A 19,328-nucleotide genomic window follows, 5' to 3' on the forward strand; every position below is an offset into this window, starting at 1 on the left:
TATTTCAATCATTGGGTGCGTTCACCAGACCAGTGCGCTATGTCAGCGCTTTGAAACTGTTTAAGATTTTTCCGGTGAACGTCACGGTTATTAGACTTTATTAATGTAGTAATGTCTAAGAACCGTGGGTGAACGTCATGTCAATTTAGGCTAAACTTCAACGTGTTGACGAAGCGGTCGCCATTTTATTCAACGTAGTATTTGTATCGCTTCAATATTGAACGTGTTTAAGAAATAAATTGTAATGGCGTGCTGATTTGAAAATATTTACTTTTACAATGGTTTTAATTATAAAGTAATTGAAACTTAGGAGATACATAATTATACGCTCACGAAATTGTAAATCTGTGTATCGAGGAACAATATTTTCAACATAATTCATATTTCTCGTGACTTCATCATCATCCAATGGTTCTGAATTATTTCTTGTTCATGTCATTATCAAACACCAATAAAGGTAGTATTATATTGTCCATTTTTGAATTAAATTTGTCTTGTGACAAAGATACGTCCAAGTTATCGTTAAACGATAGCACAATATAAAAATAAACAACAACAACGAATCTCGTTTTAGGTTAAGTTCATAATCCATAAAACATGCGAGAACACAAAACAAAACCAACTATGAAAGTGTCAAACGGAAAAAATACCATTCACCAGACTGAACGTAGTTTTAAAGCGCTTAAACACAGCTGTTCAGTTGAAACTTAAACTGATTATTTCTGGTGAACGCAGCCATTATTACTTTGTTTGACTGAAATTATGCGCCATTTCAGGGACTGCCGTCTACGGTTTAGGCAAACGGTGAAACCGCCCGAATGATTGAACGTTACAGCGTCTGACGGTTGCATGTTTAGTCAATTCAGTCGTCGAATTAAGATTTTATCACATACCTCGTTACAAGTGTTTATTATTATATAAATATTATAAAAATATGGATATACACAAGGGTATATTTTATGAAAAAGTAATCTAATATTATCAAGTGAACAAGGACGCCAAAAAGCCGTGGAATTATGATAAAATGAATGAGGTATGAACCACTTAAATCTAACCTTAACTATAAAAAATGCATGGCCGTTCATTTCTATACACTTCCTTATAAAATTCATATAACTTTCATAAAATACACCCTTGTGGATATTCATATTTATTTAATAATAAACACTTGCAACGAGATATGTAGTAAAATCATTCGACGACTGAATTGATTAAACATACAACCGTCAGACGCTGTAACGTTCAATCATTCAGGCGGTTTCACCGTTTGCCTAAACCGTAGACGGCAGTCCCTGAAATAACGCATAATTTCAGTCAAACAAAGTAATAATGATTGTAATACAGCGTTTGCAAATACACCTAGTCATTACACCGGCAATACGTGTAATGACTAGGCTTTTCACGGAATGACGTGTTACACCAATTGCCTACGACATATACATTCGGTTTCATAACGTCTTAAGACGTTGTCCGACTAACAAACGCCACTGTATTCTGTTCTGGGTTAGTCCTTCATTTATATTTCGATTGCTAATTGCTTTCCTAACGCCCAGATTCCAGCTTTGGGGTGGTCTTCCTCATTTTTCTTCTCTGGGGGTTGCCATGCCACGTCATAGTTCTTTTTAGGTAATCGTTCGTCATCCATTCGGCTCACATGCCCATACCATATGAGCTGTTTTCTCCCAATATCCTCAACTCTAGTGCCCTCTATACCCATTTGTTATTTTATTACATCATTCCTTATTCTTTCGGCACTTGATACTTTCATCGACCTTTTTTTATATTTAAAAAAACTCATACAGAAGTAAAAAACTTCAAGTTGTATATGGTATAAAATGGTTTATTAAAAAACTTCATAAAAAGTCATGCAAAACGTTTTCGTTCTAATTCAGAACATCTTCAGTGCATTCTGCTGAGTAAGTTGAAACTAGCACACCAATTAGAGTGGTAACATTGTAATATATGGTTTACATGATATATTTAAATAAAATATGGTGAATACCAGTCGATGTTGAAGGATTAAAATAGTACATGCTTAAAGGGCAACATGCTTCCCTGCTCGAAAAACTAGGTATTTTGTTTTAAATAGTTAAAGTTATTTTGAAAAAAGCATATTTTTCAAAATTAAAAATTTTAAAAATTTTACTTTAAAATCAATTTTTTGTCAAAAATAAGCACGTTGGATCGATGAAACTTACAGATCATATAAACACAACATAAATAAATCAACTTTTGAAGCGGTAACGATTAATTTCATTTAAGTTGCTAATTAGTGGGTCGTTCTACCGATTTCTTTTTGCCAAAACAAAAGGGACCAACTGTATTTTGAGCGTAGCTTGCTTAAATTTGATGCTAGAATCTTTTTTTTTTTTTTATAAAAACAGACATAAAGCTTTTTAAACTCTTTAGAAAAGTCGTAATGAGTTTTCCCCAAAACGTTGAAATATACTATTTGAAATTTGGCGAATATGAACCTATAGGCTACATTTTTGCTAAGAATGTATTTTTCGATGATTGCTTCGCAAAAAGCGCCAAAGAATGTACTAGTAGACACTATAATTTTGAGCTTTACCGTCTTCATAGTGAGCCTAGTATCGGTATGTGCATCAAATAAAACAGGCTGCGCTGCAGTGGTTGGCAACTTAAAGAAAATTAATGAGGTGGAGCCGTTGAAACACATTTTATAACCAAAGACCGGATGGAGTGAGGAGAAGAGGCAGGTCCAGAACCATAGATATGTCAACAATAGATCAGGCTAGGGATATGTCATTCAATGCATAGGGGTGTAACGCCAATATCAAGTACAGTGGTCTAGCTATCTTTGTCTGTCGTGCGAGTGTGAGCGTATCTACCAAGAGGTGGGAGTAATGGAACGACAGTGACACAAAGGTGGCAGCCATCATATGCTAGAGACAGAAAGCTAAGCGCCGGTAGAGAGAGATAGATAGACCACCGACCCGAACTGCTCCGTGTTACGCTATTTTTCGGACCTGGCCTAATCTATTGTGTTATTATATCTATGCCCAGAACACGATTTAAGGACCAGGCGGAAGACGACTTACGAGTATTAAGAGTACGAAATTGGAAAACCAAGTCAAACGTTAGGAAGGAATGGAAGCTGATTCTGGAACATTCTAAGACCCACCATGGGTTGTAGAGCCAATGATGATGAAACTTGTAAATAAATATAATCTTATATAAATCCGAACCGTGATTTTTATTTTAACTTTAAACTCACTACAGTTTATATTATGTAGATACGTATCTGTGAGTGAATACAATAACAATAACTATCAATGAATTAAATGTTCTAACAAATCACTAGTATTTGCCAAACACAAACCAAATCGATACTTTTAAAAGTTTGTTTTTTTTTGATGACGCACTTTCACCCCCTAACCTAAAGAAACAGACGCTTGCATATTCAAATTTTAATTCTCTCTAAATTTTAAAACTGGAGACCCATAACAACTTTTTCTTTTAAAGTAAGATAGGCCTGAATCCCGCGTACCAAAAAAGTTGATTAATAGCAAGCTGAAAATTGGTTAACAGCTTAACGTGTCTAGTCGCACAAACTTTAATGTACGGGAACACTGGAACAGGGGAAGTGTTAATTGTGGAACATGTTAAAAATTTGGAACGTCAGACTATGAAAACGTCCCATGTACTTTGTCAGACAGAACTTCCAATTGATTTGTCGCCCTTTCATTAAACTTTCATGCAAAAATCAGACTGCCATTTACCACCAACATAATTCCTGTTATTTGACATGTTCTACGTGTCGGACTTATGTCCGTTATTAAAATGTCCAACATATTTTTGTCGGACAAACATTTTTTCATATATTATATAAAGTTTGTTATTAAATAAACTTAAAAAGAAGCTACTATTTTTCACAATAATAAGCTTGTCAGAATGACACGTTCCACAATTAAATCACGTTCCACAATTACAACTTTTCCTGTTCCAGCGTTCCCAGATATCAAAGTTTGTCCGACTAGACACCGTTAAGCTATTAACAAATTTTCAGCTTGCTATTAATAAATTTTTTTTGCTACGCTGGCGCTGGATCCAGTCCTAAGATCTTTTCTCTTGAAATTTAACAATGCCATGATTTACTTCTTGCAAACACGTAGTCTCTGGGTGAATTCTAAAATGTTTCTAAAAATTGATTAACAGGCAACGAAGTGGGTGTGCAATAGGGTGGAGCGAAAAAATGAAAGTTGAAATCTTGTTTCGCAATACCCGCCAAAAGTTGCCTATTGATAAGTAAAAAGCACTTGCAAAATATGAACAAATTCGAACAACTGCTTGGGCCCTCTACCAACGCTTGTTTTTCTCCAAAAATGAAAAAAATCGTTTGTTTTGAGCAAGGCAAAAAATTTATAATTTGTTTCCTAATTAATTAATTTGCATACTACGCCTATGGAATACATAACTACGATCATTTTCTAAATAGACCCTACGATCGTGCCGTTGCCAAGGAAACAACACCGTAGCTAAGCAAGGCGGGAGGGCGGTCTTATTGTTATGATGCAGAATCATCTGATCATCTGATTCTGCCTTCATACGATTTTAATATTCGAACGCGTTACATGGTGTCTGTTATTTGTGTTTAGTAAGTACGAAGTGCCACTATTTAACCTATTTTTGGATATTTTGGTGTTTATATTAGACTTTCGTTTCATTATTAATTCACAAGTGACATTTGAAGAATTACAGCGATTATCCTGCCTAGCAACAGGTATTATTTTTTTTAATGCTCTGTTTTGCAATATTAGTAGAATATTTTAATTACAGCGTTGGTAATAATGGCTGACGGTGTGACTGGAAGAGTTGTAACCAGAAGTATAAGTGAATGTCCCATTTTTGGTGCCCCTTCAGAACTTAAAAGTACCGTTTTGCCAACTATTGGAGACACTATAAAAGGTTATTTGTATATTAAACATAAATTAATCCATGAACGATCCGGCCAAGAGCCAAGCGTTTCGGAAATATCCAAACAGTTAGGACATCAAATAGAAGAAATTTGGCAAAGAGCTTCGATTCCCACAGTATCACACGAACGCATCCGTCAACTGATTGGTAAGCATTATAATACATATCGTAGCCTTATCAGATATCCACAAAAAAAACGTAATGAAAACTACACCATAAAAGTAAAAACTTTTAAACACGAATCAACGAAGCTGTTTGATATCGCAGCCTGTAAATGCCCAATAAGTTGTTGTTGTGTCAAGTCACGTAAGGTTCCAACTGAAGAACGGTCTTTCCTTTTGGACCAGATTTCAAATAGAAGAATGGGGATTGGAACTGTCGATATAATTGAGACTAATAAATTAAGAAAGAAACTTGAAAGACAAAAAGCAGAAATCGAACGTGAAGAACGCTTTCGTCAATGGCAAGAAGAGGACTGTAGTCAAAGTGCTAAAATAATGGATGATAGTATTGACGATGGTAATGAGGGTCAATTTATTAACATTGTTGCAGTTCCAGAACTCAAAAAAAGTAGTAATTATACATTCTCTGCAACGGAGCCATCAACATCAGAAGTTGGACAAATGAGGTTCACACTTCCAACACTCTCACGGGTCTGTGACCAATATGGTATTTCTGATAGATGTGCTGCAGCAATTGCTTCAGCAACGTTACAGGACATCGGTATTGTAACAATGGATGATTGTTCTAAAGTTGTTGATAGAAGCAAGGTTCGAAGAGAGCGCCAGAAAACACGTGCTTTACTCAAAAATTTGCAAACTGGAAGTGGAGGAGGCTTGAAAAGTATATTTTTTGATGGCAGAAAAGACAAAACGCTCTCACAGGAAATAGTTGGCGACAGATATCATAAAAGAACGATCAGCGAAGAACATATATCTATGATAGAAGAACCAAATTCTCTTTATTTGGGCCATGTGACGCCGAGTTCTGGAACTGGGAAGCACATAGCGACAGCAATCTATGATTTTTGTATTAAAAATGGATTAAACTTCAACGAAGTTTTAGCTGTTGGTTGTGATGGTACAGCCACAAATACCGGAAAAAAAACGGTGTTATTGCGAATTTACAGAATAAATTGGGACGTCCTTTGCAATGGTTAATCTGCCTACTGCATGCGAATGAGCTGCCTCTGCGTCACTTATTCGCATTCATTGATGGTGCAACAAGCGGTCCTCGTGAGTATTCGGGACCTATAGGTAAATTGCTTGAAAACTGCGAGGCACTGCCGCCTGTACAATTTGAGGCAATTACTTGCATTGTGCCCGAATTGGAATATAGTGATCTGAGTACCGACCAGAAATACATGTACGAAATATGTCTTGCAATTTCGGCTGGTCAGTGCTCCTTAAATCTAAGTACTCTCAATGCAGGAAAACTATCACACGCTAGATGGGTTACAGCCGCAAACAGAATGCTAAGACTTTATATTGCAACCGAAATTCCATCTGCAAATTTAAAAATTCTGGCTGAGTACATAGTAAAGGTATATGCCCCAGTTTGGTTCCAGATAAAGAAAGAACCTTCGTGCGCGAATGGAGCAAGGCATATATTTAAGATAATATCATCATCTCGTTATTTAAGTGATGATCTTAAAAATATTATTGATAATGTCATTCAACGGAATGCTTATTATTGCCACCCCGAAAACGTGCTATTAGCCATGCTAACTGATGAACGAAGGTATATCAGAGAACTAGCTTTGCGTAGAATTTTGAAAGCTAGAGAAATGGTCTCTGTTCCCACATAAGTCAGAGAATTCCATATTCCACAACTGAACTTCCATGTCTTAGACTACATTGATGTTATCAACTGGCAGACGTGTGAAGTAACCCCACCTCCAATTTTAGCTGGCGTCTTGAATCAAACACTCCAACAATGCATCAATAATACCGAGGCAGATTTGGACTTCGTTCAGTTCCCCTGTCATACTCAGGCAGTGGAACGGTGTGTTAAGATGGTGACTGAGGCGTCTATGTCGGTGATTGGTGAATCGGCTAGGGATGGCTTCATAAGAGCAAAAATTAAATCTAGGAGCATCATGCCCTCGTTCGAAACGAAAAAAGATTATAAGGTGATGTAGTGATTGAATGGTGGCTATAACTGACTATAATGGCTATTACAGCTCTTTATTTAAAAAGTATTATTGTTCAAATGTCCGTCTCTGCTGTGTTTGTATGGTTTTTTAGTATAATAATAAATCCTTTTTCTACTTTACTTTTTATCTTATATGACATATATTATGTAATAGTTCCAAATTGAAACTTTGGAAACATATTAAATGCCCTAATACCATTTCAACGGGCGGTAGAGGGCCAAATATGTTAAAATATTTCAAAACATCATTTACCTTTTATTTTTAGGATAATATAAGGTAAATTTTTGCGGGTATGGCAAAGTGAAATTTTGAAAAAAAAAATTATTACTCCTTTAAGGGATGGTAGAGGGCCCAAGATGTTAAAATAATTCAAAACATCATTTACCTTTTATTTTTAGGATATTATAAGGCAACTTTTTGCGGGTATTGCAAAGTGAAATTTTGAAAAAAAAATTATTACCCCTTTAAGGGATGGTAGAGGGCCAAAGATGTTAAAATAATTAAAAACATCATTTACCTTTTATTTTTAGGATATTATAAGGCAACTTTTTGCGGGTATTGCAAAATGAAATTTTGAAAAAAAAATATATATCTCATTTTCACTCCACCCTAGTGTGCAATAGAAATTTTTAGACAAATGGAAAGTACTGTACGACCTGTGGATGTTTTACGGAAGAGTCGAATTGGTAATCATAACAAAATAATAAAGTATCTATTACATGACAAACCCCAATAAACCAGACATCATTTAAATTTTTAGGGAATTGTACATAAAAATTTATCCATTTACCTGAAAAATATTCTATTACCTAAGCTGTATTATTTTATTGAAATGTATTACTATAAACGGATATATTTATTAAACAGTAAATGAATACGTCTCGGGACTTTGAATTATGGAAAAATCCATAGAATTTAATAAACCTGAAAATATGTATGTCGTCGATATGACCAAGGCTTTTGACAGAGTGCGATTAAAGGACGTGTTAGAAATAATGGGAGAAAAAGGGCTAAACCACAAGCAAATTAACCTAAACTTACGTGCATAGAAATCGGCCCACTAAAAAATTTGGTCATTTTTGATGTCTTACATTTCCTAAACCTGTTGGCCGATTTAAGTGATTCTTTGAACATGTTATAGCCTAATTCTTTAACAATAGCGCGGTAATAATATTGTTGCTAAATAGGTAAATTTTCATTGTATACCGAGTGTACCAATCAAACTGTGTTTTTTTCTCAAAGTTCGCATCACCCTGTGGAATATTCTAGCATTTATAAAATACTCAAATTAAAACCCAACTATAGTCTCAGGTTTTCTTAACATTCTGTTTTTTGATACATTCGTTTATGTTGGACAATAAAAAAGTTAGGTACTTCAACAACTAGACATGCTCTTCATCAATACACGGTGTTTTTAAATAAGTGCGACAAACTTTAAGGGGTAATTCTGCATGAAAAAATAATGACAGTTGGCTTTATAAACGTATGTCCGCAAATGTTTTGTTTCCGAGATACGGGATGTTGAATTTTTTCTTACAAACTGACGATTTATTTATTGCTTTAAAACCAGTTGAGATATGCAAATGAAATTTGATAGGTTTAAGAGACAGTTATGGCGGATTTTTTGACATAAAATTAAGAATTTTATATTCACCATTAGCGTGCATACGGGTAATATTATCGGTCATATTACACGTATGAGCGCTAATGGTGAATATTAAATTCTTCATTGTATGTCAAAAAATGTGCAATGACTACGTCTTAAAGCCCACCAAATTTCATTGGCATATCTCAACCGGTTTTAAAGCAATAAAATAAATCGTCAGTTTTTAAGAAAAAATTCAACATCCCGTATCTCGGAAACGAAACAATTGCAGACATACGTTTATAAAGCCAACTGTCATTATTTTTTCATGCAGAATTACCCCTTAAAGTTTGTCGCACTTACTTAGGAACACCGTGTATTGATGAAGAACATGTCTAGTTGTTAAAGTACCTAACTTTTTTATTATCCAACATAAACGAATGAATAAAAAAACAGAATGTTAAGAAAACTTGAGATTATAGTTGGGTTTTAATTTGAGTATTTTATAAATGCTAGAAGGTACACCCGGTATACAATAAAAATTTACCTGTTTAGCAACAATATTATTACAGTGGTATTGTTAAAGAATTAGGCTACAACACGTTCAAAAATTCACTTAAATCGGCCAACAGGTTTAGGAAATATGAGATCAAAAATGACCAAATTCTTAAGTGGGCCGATTTCTATGCACGTAAGTTTAGTACACGATATTAACAAACAATGTAAAACAAAAACAAGAGAAGACATAGTTATGACATAGTTATGACATAGACATAGTTATGAACAACAGAAGACATAGTTATAAACACAGGAAGCCGTCAAGGCGATTCACTGAGCCTTTTCATATTTAATTTAATAATGGACAAAAAGAACACCTACCCAGAACAGCTGGATTTAAGATGAATAACTCGTTAGCTACGCTGACGATGCTGTCCTTATCGCCGATTTTAAAGATAATCTCCAAAGGCTACTGCATGCATTTAATACTAAAGCTAAAGAACTAAATATGCTCATCAACACCGAGAAGACTAAGTGCCTAGTAATTTCCAAAGAACCAATAAGATGCAAATTGGAAATTAAAACAAATTCAAAACAGGTGGAACAATCACTTCAAATATCTTGGAGCGGAAATAACAAGCTATGGAAATCTCTCAAAAGAGGTCAGAGATCAAACAATGAAAGCAGCTAGAATCTCGGGATGCCTGAAAGAAATCGTATGGAGGAACAAATATCTAAATACTGAAAGCAAAGTCATATTATATAAAACAACAATAAGACCTATTATAACATATGCGGCAGAAACAAGACAGACATAAATAGAACGTGACAAATGATGAGAATAGTTAAAATGAGAACACTAAGAAGTATACAAGGCAAAACTCTACGTGACAGAATAAAAAGTGAAGACATCAGACAAAACTGTGGAATGCAGGACATTTCAAGGTGGCTCAGACAGAGACGAAGATATTGGAACAAACATATAAAGAGAATGGAGGACAGCAGAGTCGTTAAAAGTGCAAAAACGAATAACACAGTGGGTAAAAAACCACCAGGTAGACCACTAAAACGGTGGCGAGAATATTGGACCTCATCATCCGGGGAGCATCTAAACATTCCGTATATGTATTTGGCACCTAGGAGTTTTCTATTGGTCTTTGCGACACGCGGGCAAATTTCAACCAATAGGCGGCGAGGTGCCATTCACGTATATGGAATGTTATTTGGTGCGAAATTAATATAAGGAATGTTAAATGTTCGTACTTCGTAGATAAAAAAGACGACTATTTTCGTCAGGTAGCACACGCACACAGCCCTAAGCTTCAACAGGATTGAATAGCTGAAACATATCTAAACATACTAAACAACACGTGCAAGTCATTAAAAATTCGGCGAAAGCGAAACCATATTCAAATAAAGAAATAATGTCTATCAAATCTATACTATTCGCATTATTTCGCACCAAATAACATTCCAAATACTATAATTATTCAAAAATGAATAACCATTTTCAATTTCGTTGCAACACGAAACTACAGCCGCATCATTATTCTAGTGCAATCAGAGAGTGCAGCAAGCACCTCTACCGGTTTCGAAACTTATTAGTCTCTCATCAGGAGGCATATATGCTGCTCTCTCTGACCCAACTAGGACAAACCCCGGCGTGCAGTCACGGATTGCAACGAACGAAATGGCAGGGATGCCCTAGCGGCAACTGCTAACAAAAAACTAAGTTCGTGTTGCAACGAAATTGAAAATGGTTATTCATTTTTGATTTACATGTTTACTCTGATTGGAGTATGAAGGGAACCATTATCGTTGGAACTTTACCGCGCTGAGCAGATGGGACGTGAATTATAAATTGTAAAATTCCCTCATCTACCTTAGTCTCAGCATCCGTTATGGCTTGCAAATTGTAGAAGCCTCGGAGGTGTTACCAGAGAAGGTTCCCATTGTTTTCAATCTGGTTGGATGTAGAGTAACATTTTTGGATGTTGTTTTATGTGCTATTAGATTGAAAACAGTTTTTTTACTATAATTATTGTTTTATTTAATAATACATTCAAGTATTTTAAAATCAATCTCCTCTAAAAAGTTGTTTTTTTTCCGTCTACGAATATTTAACATTCCGTATATGAATTTCGCACCGAATAATATTCCGTATACGTGAATGGCACATCGCCGCCTATTGGTTGAAATATGCCCTCGTGCCGCAATAAACCAATAGAAAACTCCTAGGTGCCAAATACATATACGGAATGTTTAGATGCATCCGGGGAAGACTTGCTGGCAATGAACAGGGAGTAGCTTAATAGCATGTTAGAAATAAGAAGAAGAAGAGACTTTCAATTTATATTTCATAAGTCGGGATACTCCTGTAACCGGTATTCTAATAAGCGAGGTCGACTGTACTAAGGAATTATTGCTTAAGTATAATTTTACTTATAGTGATACAACTTTTGAAATTGTATTATTGTATGAACTGAATGAACCGTAACAAGTATCAATTTCCTCATTTAAACTATTTTTTTTTTCAATGTTTTAGATTGTAGTCCTGTCGCCAGGGGGGTACAACGGCCTCCTTAATTCAGATGGACTTACCCAAGTTTTCTTTTATGTATTTTGACCCGTAGAACACGAATTTTTTGGGTAACAGTTGATCCGGATGTCGATAAGTTTGTCATAAACAAAGAACTTGAGGAATTACATAACAGCGATTTTTCGCAGAACAAAACATTTTTTTGTATTTTTTAGGTGATTCTCAGCAAAAAATCGTTTTACAAGTTTTTTCGTAGGATGCATAGTTTTAGAGATAAACGCGGTCAAAAAATCGAAAAAGTGCAATTTTTGAACCCGAATAACTTTTGACTAAAAAATAAAATAGCAATTCTGCTTACTGCATTTGAAAGTTCAAGTCAAATTCTATCGGTCTTGATTATTTGCGTTGCTAAAAATTAAGTTTTTATTTGTTAAACTAAGCCATAAACACATAGTTTCCCGTGCCAATGCATGCGTTTTAATGTACGTAATTTACGTAGAAATTCTCTGTATGCGCCTACTCGTTCGATTTCAAATGGGAAATGCATTGAAAACATCATTCAATCACTATGTGTTTATAGCTTTGTTTAACAATAAAAAATTAATTTTGAGCAATGAAAGTAATCAAAACCGATAGAATTTGAATTGAACTTTCAAATGCGGTAAGCAGAATTACCATTTTATTTTTCAATCAAAAGTTATTCGGGTTCAAAAATTGCAATTTTTCGATTTTTTGAAAGTTCAACCGCGTTTATGTCGAAAACTATGCGTCCTACGAAAAAACTTGTAAAAACATTTTTTGCTTAGAATGACCCAAAAAGTATAAAACAATGTATTGTTTTACGAGAAATCGCTGTTATGTGATTCCTCAAGTTCTTTGTTTATAACAATCTTATCGACATCCAGATCGACTGTTACCCAAAAAATTCGTGTTCTACGGGTCAAAATACATAAAAAAACTTGGGTAAGGCCATCTGAATTAAGGAGGCCGTTGTACCCCCACTGGCGACAGGACTATTGCTATTTCAATGAAGAAGTATTATGATTTGTCTTATCGTCAATTCTAATAAAGTAGGTATATCAAAAAATTTTGAAGATGATAAAAAATTTGAAGTTTTAGAAAACTAAGTGAACATTTCCTACCAGATTGTCTTCAAGTTGGAGATTATGTTATCTCGAGTTATAAATATGTAACAACTATTAGTAATAATAATTGTGTATTGAGAATATTTTGATCTGCACAGTGCGACATGTTTTTTGCCGTATTTTCGCTCTTTATTATCCAAGCATTTGGTAAGAACGCCATAATAACTTAAAAAAAATCTTTTTATTTATTCGGTCATATTATGCATTCTATAAAAATTTAGGAGTTAGTTTTAAAAATCGGTGATTTCAGTTTATTTAGTTATCACAAGAAAACACATATTTAGGGTGGAGTTATTCGACATAAATAATGTCACTTTTTGTCAAACCTTTTACCTTTTTTCTATGTCATACCTTTTGCACGTCATAGTCGATTCAGCTTTGACGTACTAAAGGATAAAGGATATTTATGCTATCACTTACCACCTCCATAAGGCATACTATTTACCTCATTCAATACCTCTCCCCCCTCCATGACAACAGTTGCTTCCTCTGTAGTATACGTTAACTGTACTACAAGAAGCAACGCATTCTTTTTTAAGTGATGCGAGTAAAAAATAATTGACCAAATTTAGAAAATATCTATACTATTAGTCAAGAATATCCACCTCTGGACGTAGACTCCCCATTTTTTCTCAATCTTTCCAAATTTTTAGGTATTTGCGTTTATCTCAGTAACTGCATGTTGTTTTATGTCATCTGATCATCTATATTGTAATCTTCCTCTTGGTCCTTTGTAACTTCGTGCAACTCCAATATATAATTATTTTGTCCCATATGCTCTTCTTCTTTCTCAGAGTATACCCAAAAAAATGACCATTTAAGTTTTTCTATTTGAGTTGGAGCATCTTTTACTTTGATTTTATTATGTGTTTCCAGACGGTTTCGTATTCAGTATTTATTTTTCCACATATTGTTATGTTTTTGGTATTTTTTCTATGTTATCCTTGGTAAACGGCCATGTTCAAGAGTTCTATGTGAGAGCAGATAGTAAAAACTGAGTGACGACTCTTTTTAGATACTTCTCCTTTTGTGATTTGCTTCTTTTTTCTATTTTGGCGTAGACATGACTGTCTGTTTTTCAATGTGCCCCCAGAAAGTTGTTCTTCCATCGTTTTCGTCGCTCACTGATCATCTTCCTATTGGGAAACCGTCTCTCGCCGTTTTGACTACCCTATTTTTTGTCATTCGGCTTATATGATTGTTCCATTCTACTCTTCTATTTCTTACTAAGTCCTTGTGCATCTCCGTCCTACATTTGTACTTCTAGCTGTGTCCCCTAGGGTCTTCACATTAATTTTCTAAGGTTTTTCATTTCTGCTGTTTCTAGCATTCTTTTAGCCCTCTCTGTGTCAGGTTGTGTTTCTGCCGAGTATGTTATTATTGTAATTTGCCATTTCTTTCCCAATATTTTTATTTTTCCGTACTGTTTCATTCATGTAACTTGCGGGTCTGCTTGCTCTATCTTGATCTTTCTTAAGCTGGCTACACATTATGCACGATTCGCGATTCGTGATGCGCGATTCGCGATTCGTGGGCAGTGCACGCATAGTGTATAGCGGCTAGTTCGTTGAGTGATTCGCGATTCGTGATGCGCGATTGGCGGTCAGTGCACGTTAGTGTACGAATAGTGTGTAGGGTCTTGTGCGTTAAAAATCGATTCGTAAACAACACGATTCGTGTGTGCACAGTAATTCGCTCTTGGGAGCGGTAAATTAACGAATATCAAAGGATGTGCATCAAAACAAATCGCTGATTCCCCGAAATGTACATAGTTAACGCCATAGTTAATGTACCATTTTTTAGTGAAATGACCCGCGTCCCACCGATTTTTAAAAATGTTCCGCGTTTTAGAAAATATCTGTATTTCTTATTTTAAATGTACTGTAAGAATATATTATGTATTATATTATATTATCTATTATTAGTCCAGGGCTCATCTGTTTTGAGATGGACGTTGAGAGGTGACTCAAATTTTGTGACTCTAATTAAATTTCCTATACTATAAAATTAGTTAAAAGTTGAAAAAATAGTCACCCTTGTTGCAAAATAGCAATATTTGCGAAAAAAACCATACAAAAACAAGTATTCGCATTTTACGTTTTTCAACCATTTATGCTATACTTATGACCTTCATGTTTTACCCAGAAAAACTTTATGATACAGTAAAACAATACTGTAAATTTCATTAAGATCGGTTCAATAGATTTTGCAAAATAAATTTTGCAATCCAGCTTTCGCAAAAACAATTCATTTTTTAAAAATGTTATAGGACTGAAAATAAAGCAGATAGCAAGTTGAAATTTTTTTCGCTTACAGAAGTGTACTGTACCTTTCATTTGTAATTTTCAAAATTAAAATCTATTAACTATCACGGCGTCAGGAATTTTTTTAAATAAACATTAATTATTGGTGCTACGCCCAGGACAGCGGTGTTCGATTCACATGAAGTTGATTTCCACCAAAATTTCTTCCAATCTTCATCTAATATATTATTTTCTTACTCTATATTTTGTTGTATTTTAATATTTTAATTCCACAAAAACCAAACTAATTTTATTATTGTTTGTGAAATATTGTTTAAACAATTGTATATGTTTAAAAATAATAAACATTTATTCTCAAGTTAAAATATATGAACAAAGAAAGTTTTTGCTAAAAAAAGTGTTATTTCAAAGGATAGAGTATGTGTTTTTATTTTGCAATAAACAAATTTATTTATTTATATCGAAATGTAATAAAAATTAAAATGTATCAATAATTATCAAAGGTCATTGGAATGCCCAATCAGAGCAAACTATCCGGTGTCCTGCGCGCAACACCAATAATTAATGTTTATTTAAAAAAAATCCTGACGCCGTGGTAGTTAATCGATTTTAGTTTTGCAAATTGAAAATGAAAGGTACAGTACACTTCTATAAGCAAAAAAAATTTCAACTTGCTATCTGCTTTATTTTCAGTCCTGTACCAGTTTGAAAAAATAAATTTTTTTTGCGAAAGCTGGATTGCAAAATTTATTTTGCAAAATCTATTGAACCGATCTTAATGAAATTTACAGTATTGTTTAACTGTATCATATAGTTTTTCTGGCTGAAATTTGAAGGTCCTAAGTTTAGCATAAATGGTTGAAAAACGTAAAATGCAAATACTTCTTTTTGTATAGTTTTTTCCCAATTATTGCTATTTTGCAACAAGGGTGACTATTTTTTAAATTTTCAACCAACTCTATATTCTAGGAAATTTAATTACACAACTTTTATTTCAATACAACTTTTCTCGGAAATGAATATTCTTAAAGTTATAATCAAAAAACGTAGAAAAAATCGAATTTTTCCTTCATTTTTTGACATTTTGATTATTTAAACAATGTTCCGGACCTTTTTGAGAGGGAGGATAACTCAAATATTATTAATTGAGTTATTTTCAAGCAATTTCTGCAAAAAAATTTGAGTCACCTCTCAACGTCCAAATGTACTAATATTTTTACAGATGCGCCCTGGTCTATATGGTGAATATAAAGAAATAAAAGGTACATAGAAACGCATAAAATTAATGCAGAGTAAACTAAATTAGAGAATGTATCGAGTTTTACGAAGATTTACTCGATGGTGTTTTATGGTACGGTGTGATAAATGCAATACTGAATGTTCGGTCTGATATGGTGCAAAAAACGATATTACTAAACATCTAGTGACAAAGAGGCACAAAATATTTTTAATGACGCCGCTTCTTCGTTTAAAGTGGAACAATTTTTTCGCATTGCTAGCAAACAATTGCATTAGCGAAAGGACTATTTGCTTTCCACGACATAATCAGAGTTTCAGATTAATGGGTTATACGTCGCAAATGATCAAAACTTTATACGACAAAAAGTTTGGATATACAAGGACAAAAACCAGAGCAGTTATATGTTTTTTCACCATATGCATTTTCACGATATGATGCCATATCGCGAAATGAGCGTTTTCACTATATATTCTGATGTTTCTAACCACAAAGATTTAAACATTTTTTCGACAATTGTTAGATTTTTTAGATTGTTAGATTTATATGCTGTACGTAGGTATTCAATTACTTGGTCATCATCATTTATCACCATTTACTTGAGAATTGCCACTGCTCTTTTCTTTCAGTACTTTTTTGATGTCACGCGGTTTTATTTTTTGTCTGTACAACATTTTAATTTTTTTCTATAATTTTGATTTCTATTCCACCTTTTATGCTTATACAGGGTAAAAAACAGATGTTTTCTGAATCCGCTCTGAATTGACTCATTAAATTCAATATCACGAGACCGAGATCAAGTACCTACCTACCTAACTTTTGCTAATGTAAATCACTTTATTTGTTGAAAAGGGTGAATTATCCTTTTTTATATTTTATCATATTTGGTTATCTACAAGTGTAATTCAGATCTTGTTATTTTTATCACCATATTATTTACAAATTTAATTTTATCGATATTAAATAAGTGCAATAGTACTTTTGCTTCTAATAGTATCATTGAAAAATATTTTGTCATTGGATTGTACTAAAAATACAGTACTTGAGAACAGTTTATCAAATTACTTATCCTATAGTTCATCTAAGATACAGTCGGAAAAATGAAAGAATACCCATGAACGAACATATAAAACACGCTGTATTTTCCTGTCACCGTGTCACATAAAAAATTGGCCAGCGCAAGTACATGTAATAATAATAATTATCGGTGACAGGAAAATACAGCGTGTTTTATATGTTCGTTCATGGGTATTCTTTCATTTTTCCTACTGTAGATCTGTAGCATCTGATACGACATCATCAATGTATGGATGTATGGAAATTCTTGTGTGTATTTTACTTTTCTAATTGTCTGATCCAGATGAATTTTATCTAGATAGATATTCTATCTTAGATAGTTATCTTTTTGTTCTTATAAGTATTATAGGTCGAGATTATAACCTTCAATAATTAAAATATTACAACTTATTACAAGATTTGTCATAAATTATGTATTACACTTGTTAATTTTTAGTCCTATTTTTTTAAGCCATATTGATTAGTCTATTCACTTGAAATCTATTATATGCCCTAACAACACAAAACATTCCAGGAATGTTCTATCAAAGTTCTATTAATGTTTGAATGTACTGGACATTCAAGGAACATTCGGTGAATATCTGATTAAGTTATTCGTGGAATGTTACCACAAGACATTCTATGAACATACTACCAATGTCCTATATTTTAAGAGAGGCCATTTACTATTCAATTTGCATTCATTTTAAAATTTGCTGCGCGTGTATATGTATTTAGGCAATCCAAACCACGTGACTTCTGGTTCTGGTTGGCATGGCATACAGGTTACAGAGGTTATGTTTGTAATATCATTTCATTTCATCATTTCACTGTTTAATCGTCATATTTTGGATTCATTTGGATTTCGTTTGCTGTATTTTGTGAACTTTATAAACTTTACCACACTGCAAAGTGATTATTTAAGGAAATTATTATTGGAGACACCAGATGTCTGGAGAAAGGTAGGGCAAACAATTTTTATCAATGTTCATTTTTCTCTGATATTTATCAATATTGATGAATTTTGCAAGAAATAACATTATTTCTTTTATTGTTTTAGATATTTATTGAAGTTGAAAATAATTGGGGATTTAGATCCATATACAATTCAGTCAGAATTGGATTTTACCATAAAGTGCATTCCACCAAATTACTATTATAGATATTATAGATGAAAGCATACAAAAGCCTTCAGGCACATAAATATTTTACAGCTGGATTTGTTTTTAAAGTTGGAGTAAAGTTGGAAGTCACAAGCAACAACTTCGTAAGTACCTACAAGAATATTGAGGAAATCCAGCTCCTGGATACTACTGGGCAAACTAGAAGATTGAAGAGGACAAAGCCTTTTGAACTAGTTTGAGTGATAGTGAAAAGCAGAGCACAATGCTTGTGTGCATGTGTATGTTAGAATAGTGCGGTTAGAAAAGCAGAGCATAGTGCTTGTGTGCCTGTTATGGGTAAGCTCTTCATTTTAAGGAACAGTAGTAATTTAGGTTAAATTAAAATTGCTCATTGGTCAGAGTTATGACCAGATTGTAATTCTAATGAACAATTCAATACAATGAATCGTCATCGTAGTGATGATTATGGAAAAAAATATATGACAAGATTTTGTGCAATAAAAATGTTTATATTTATCAAGGACGTATTATTTGGTATGGCTACATATACAGTCGGAAAAATGAAAGAATACCCATGAATGAACATATAAAACACGCTGTATTTTCCTGTCACCGTGTCACAAAGAAAATTGTCCAGTGCAAGTAACAATAATTATTACATGTACTTGTGCTGACCAGTTTTTTATGTGACACGGTGACAGGAAAATACAGCGTGTTTTATATGTTCGTTCATGGGTATTCTTTCATTTTTCCTACTGTACTTCTGGTATATCGTCGGTGATGTGAC

The 19,328-nt window shown here is 33.8% G+C and overlaps 1 protein-coding gene across 1 annotated transcript in view; it reads left to right on the plus strand.

The window, feature by feature from the left end:
* The first annotated feature begins 12,842 nt into the window (after window positions 1–12,842).
* The window catches only part of LOC126883334 (trypsin-1-like), a 43,705-nt gene continuing 37,219 nt past the window's right edge, over window positions 12,843–19,328 (plus strand). Inside the window, exon 1 of the mRNA XM_050648764.1 lies at window positions 12,843–13,007. Within this exon, the coding sequence (XP_050504721.1) occupies window positions 12,965–13,007 (43 nt within the window). The 5' untranslated portion in view covers window positions 12,843–12,964. The remainder of the gene's footprint in view (window positions 13,008–19,328) is intronic.

Source organism: Diabrotica virgifera, chromosome 1 (assembly GCF_917563875.1).
Source record: "Diabrotica virgifera virgifera chromosome 1, PGI_DIABVI_V3a".
NCBI lineage: Eukaryota > Metazoa > Arthropoda > Insecta > Coleoptera > Chrysomelidae > Diabrotica > Diabrotica virgifera.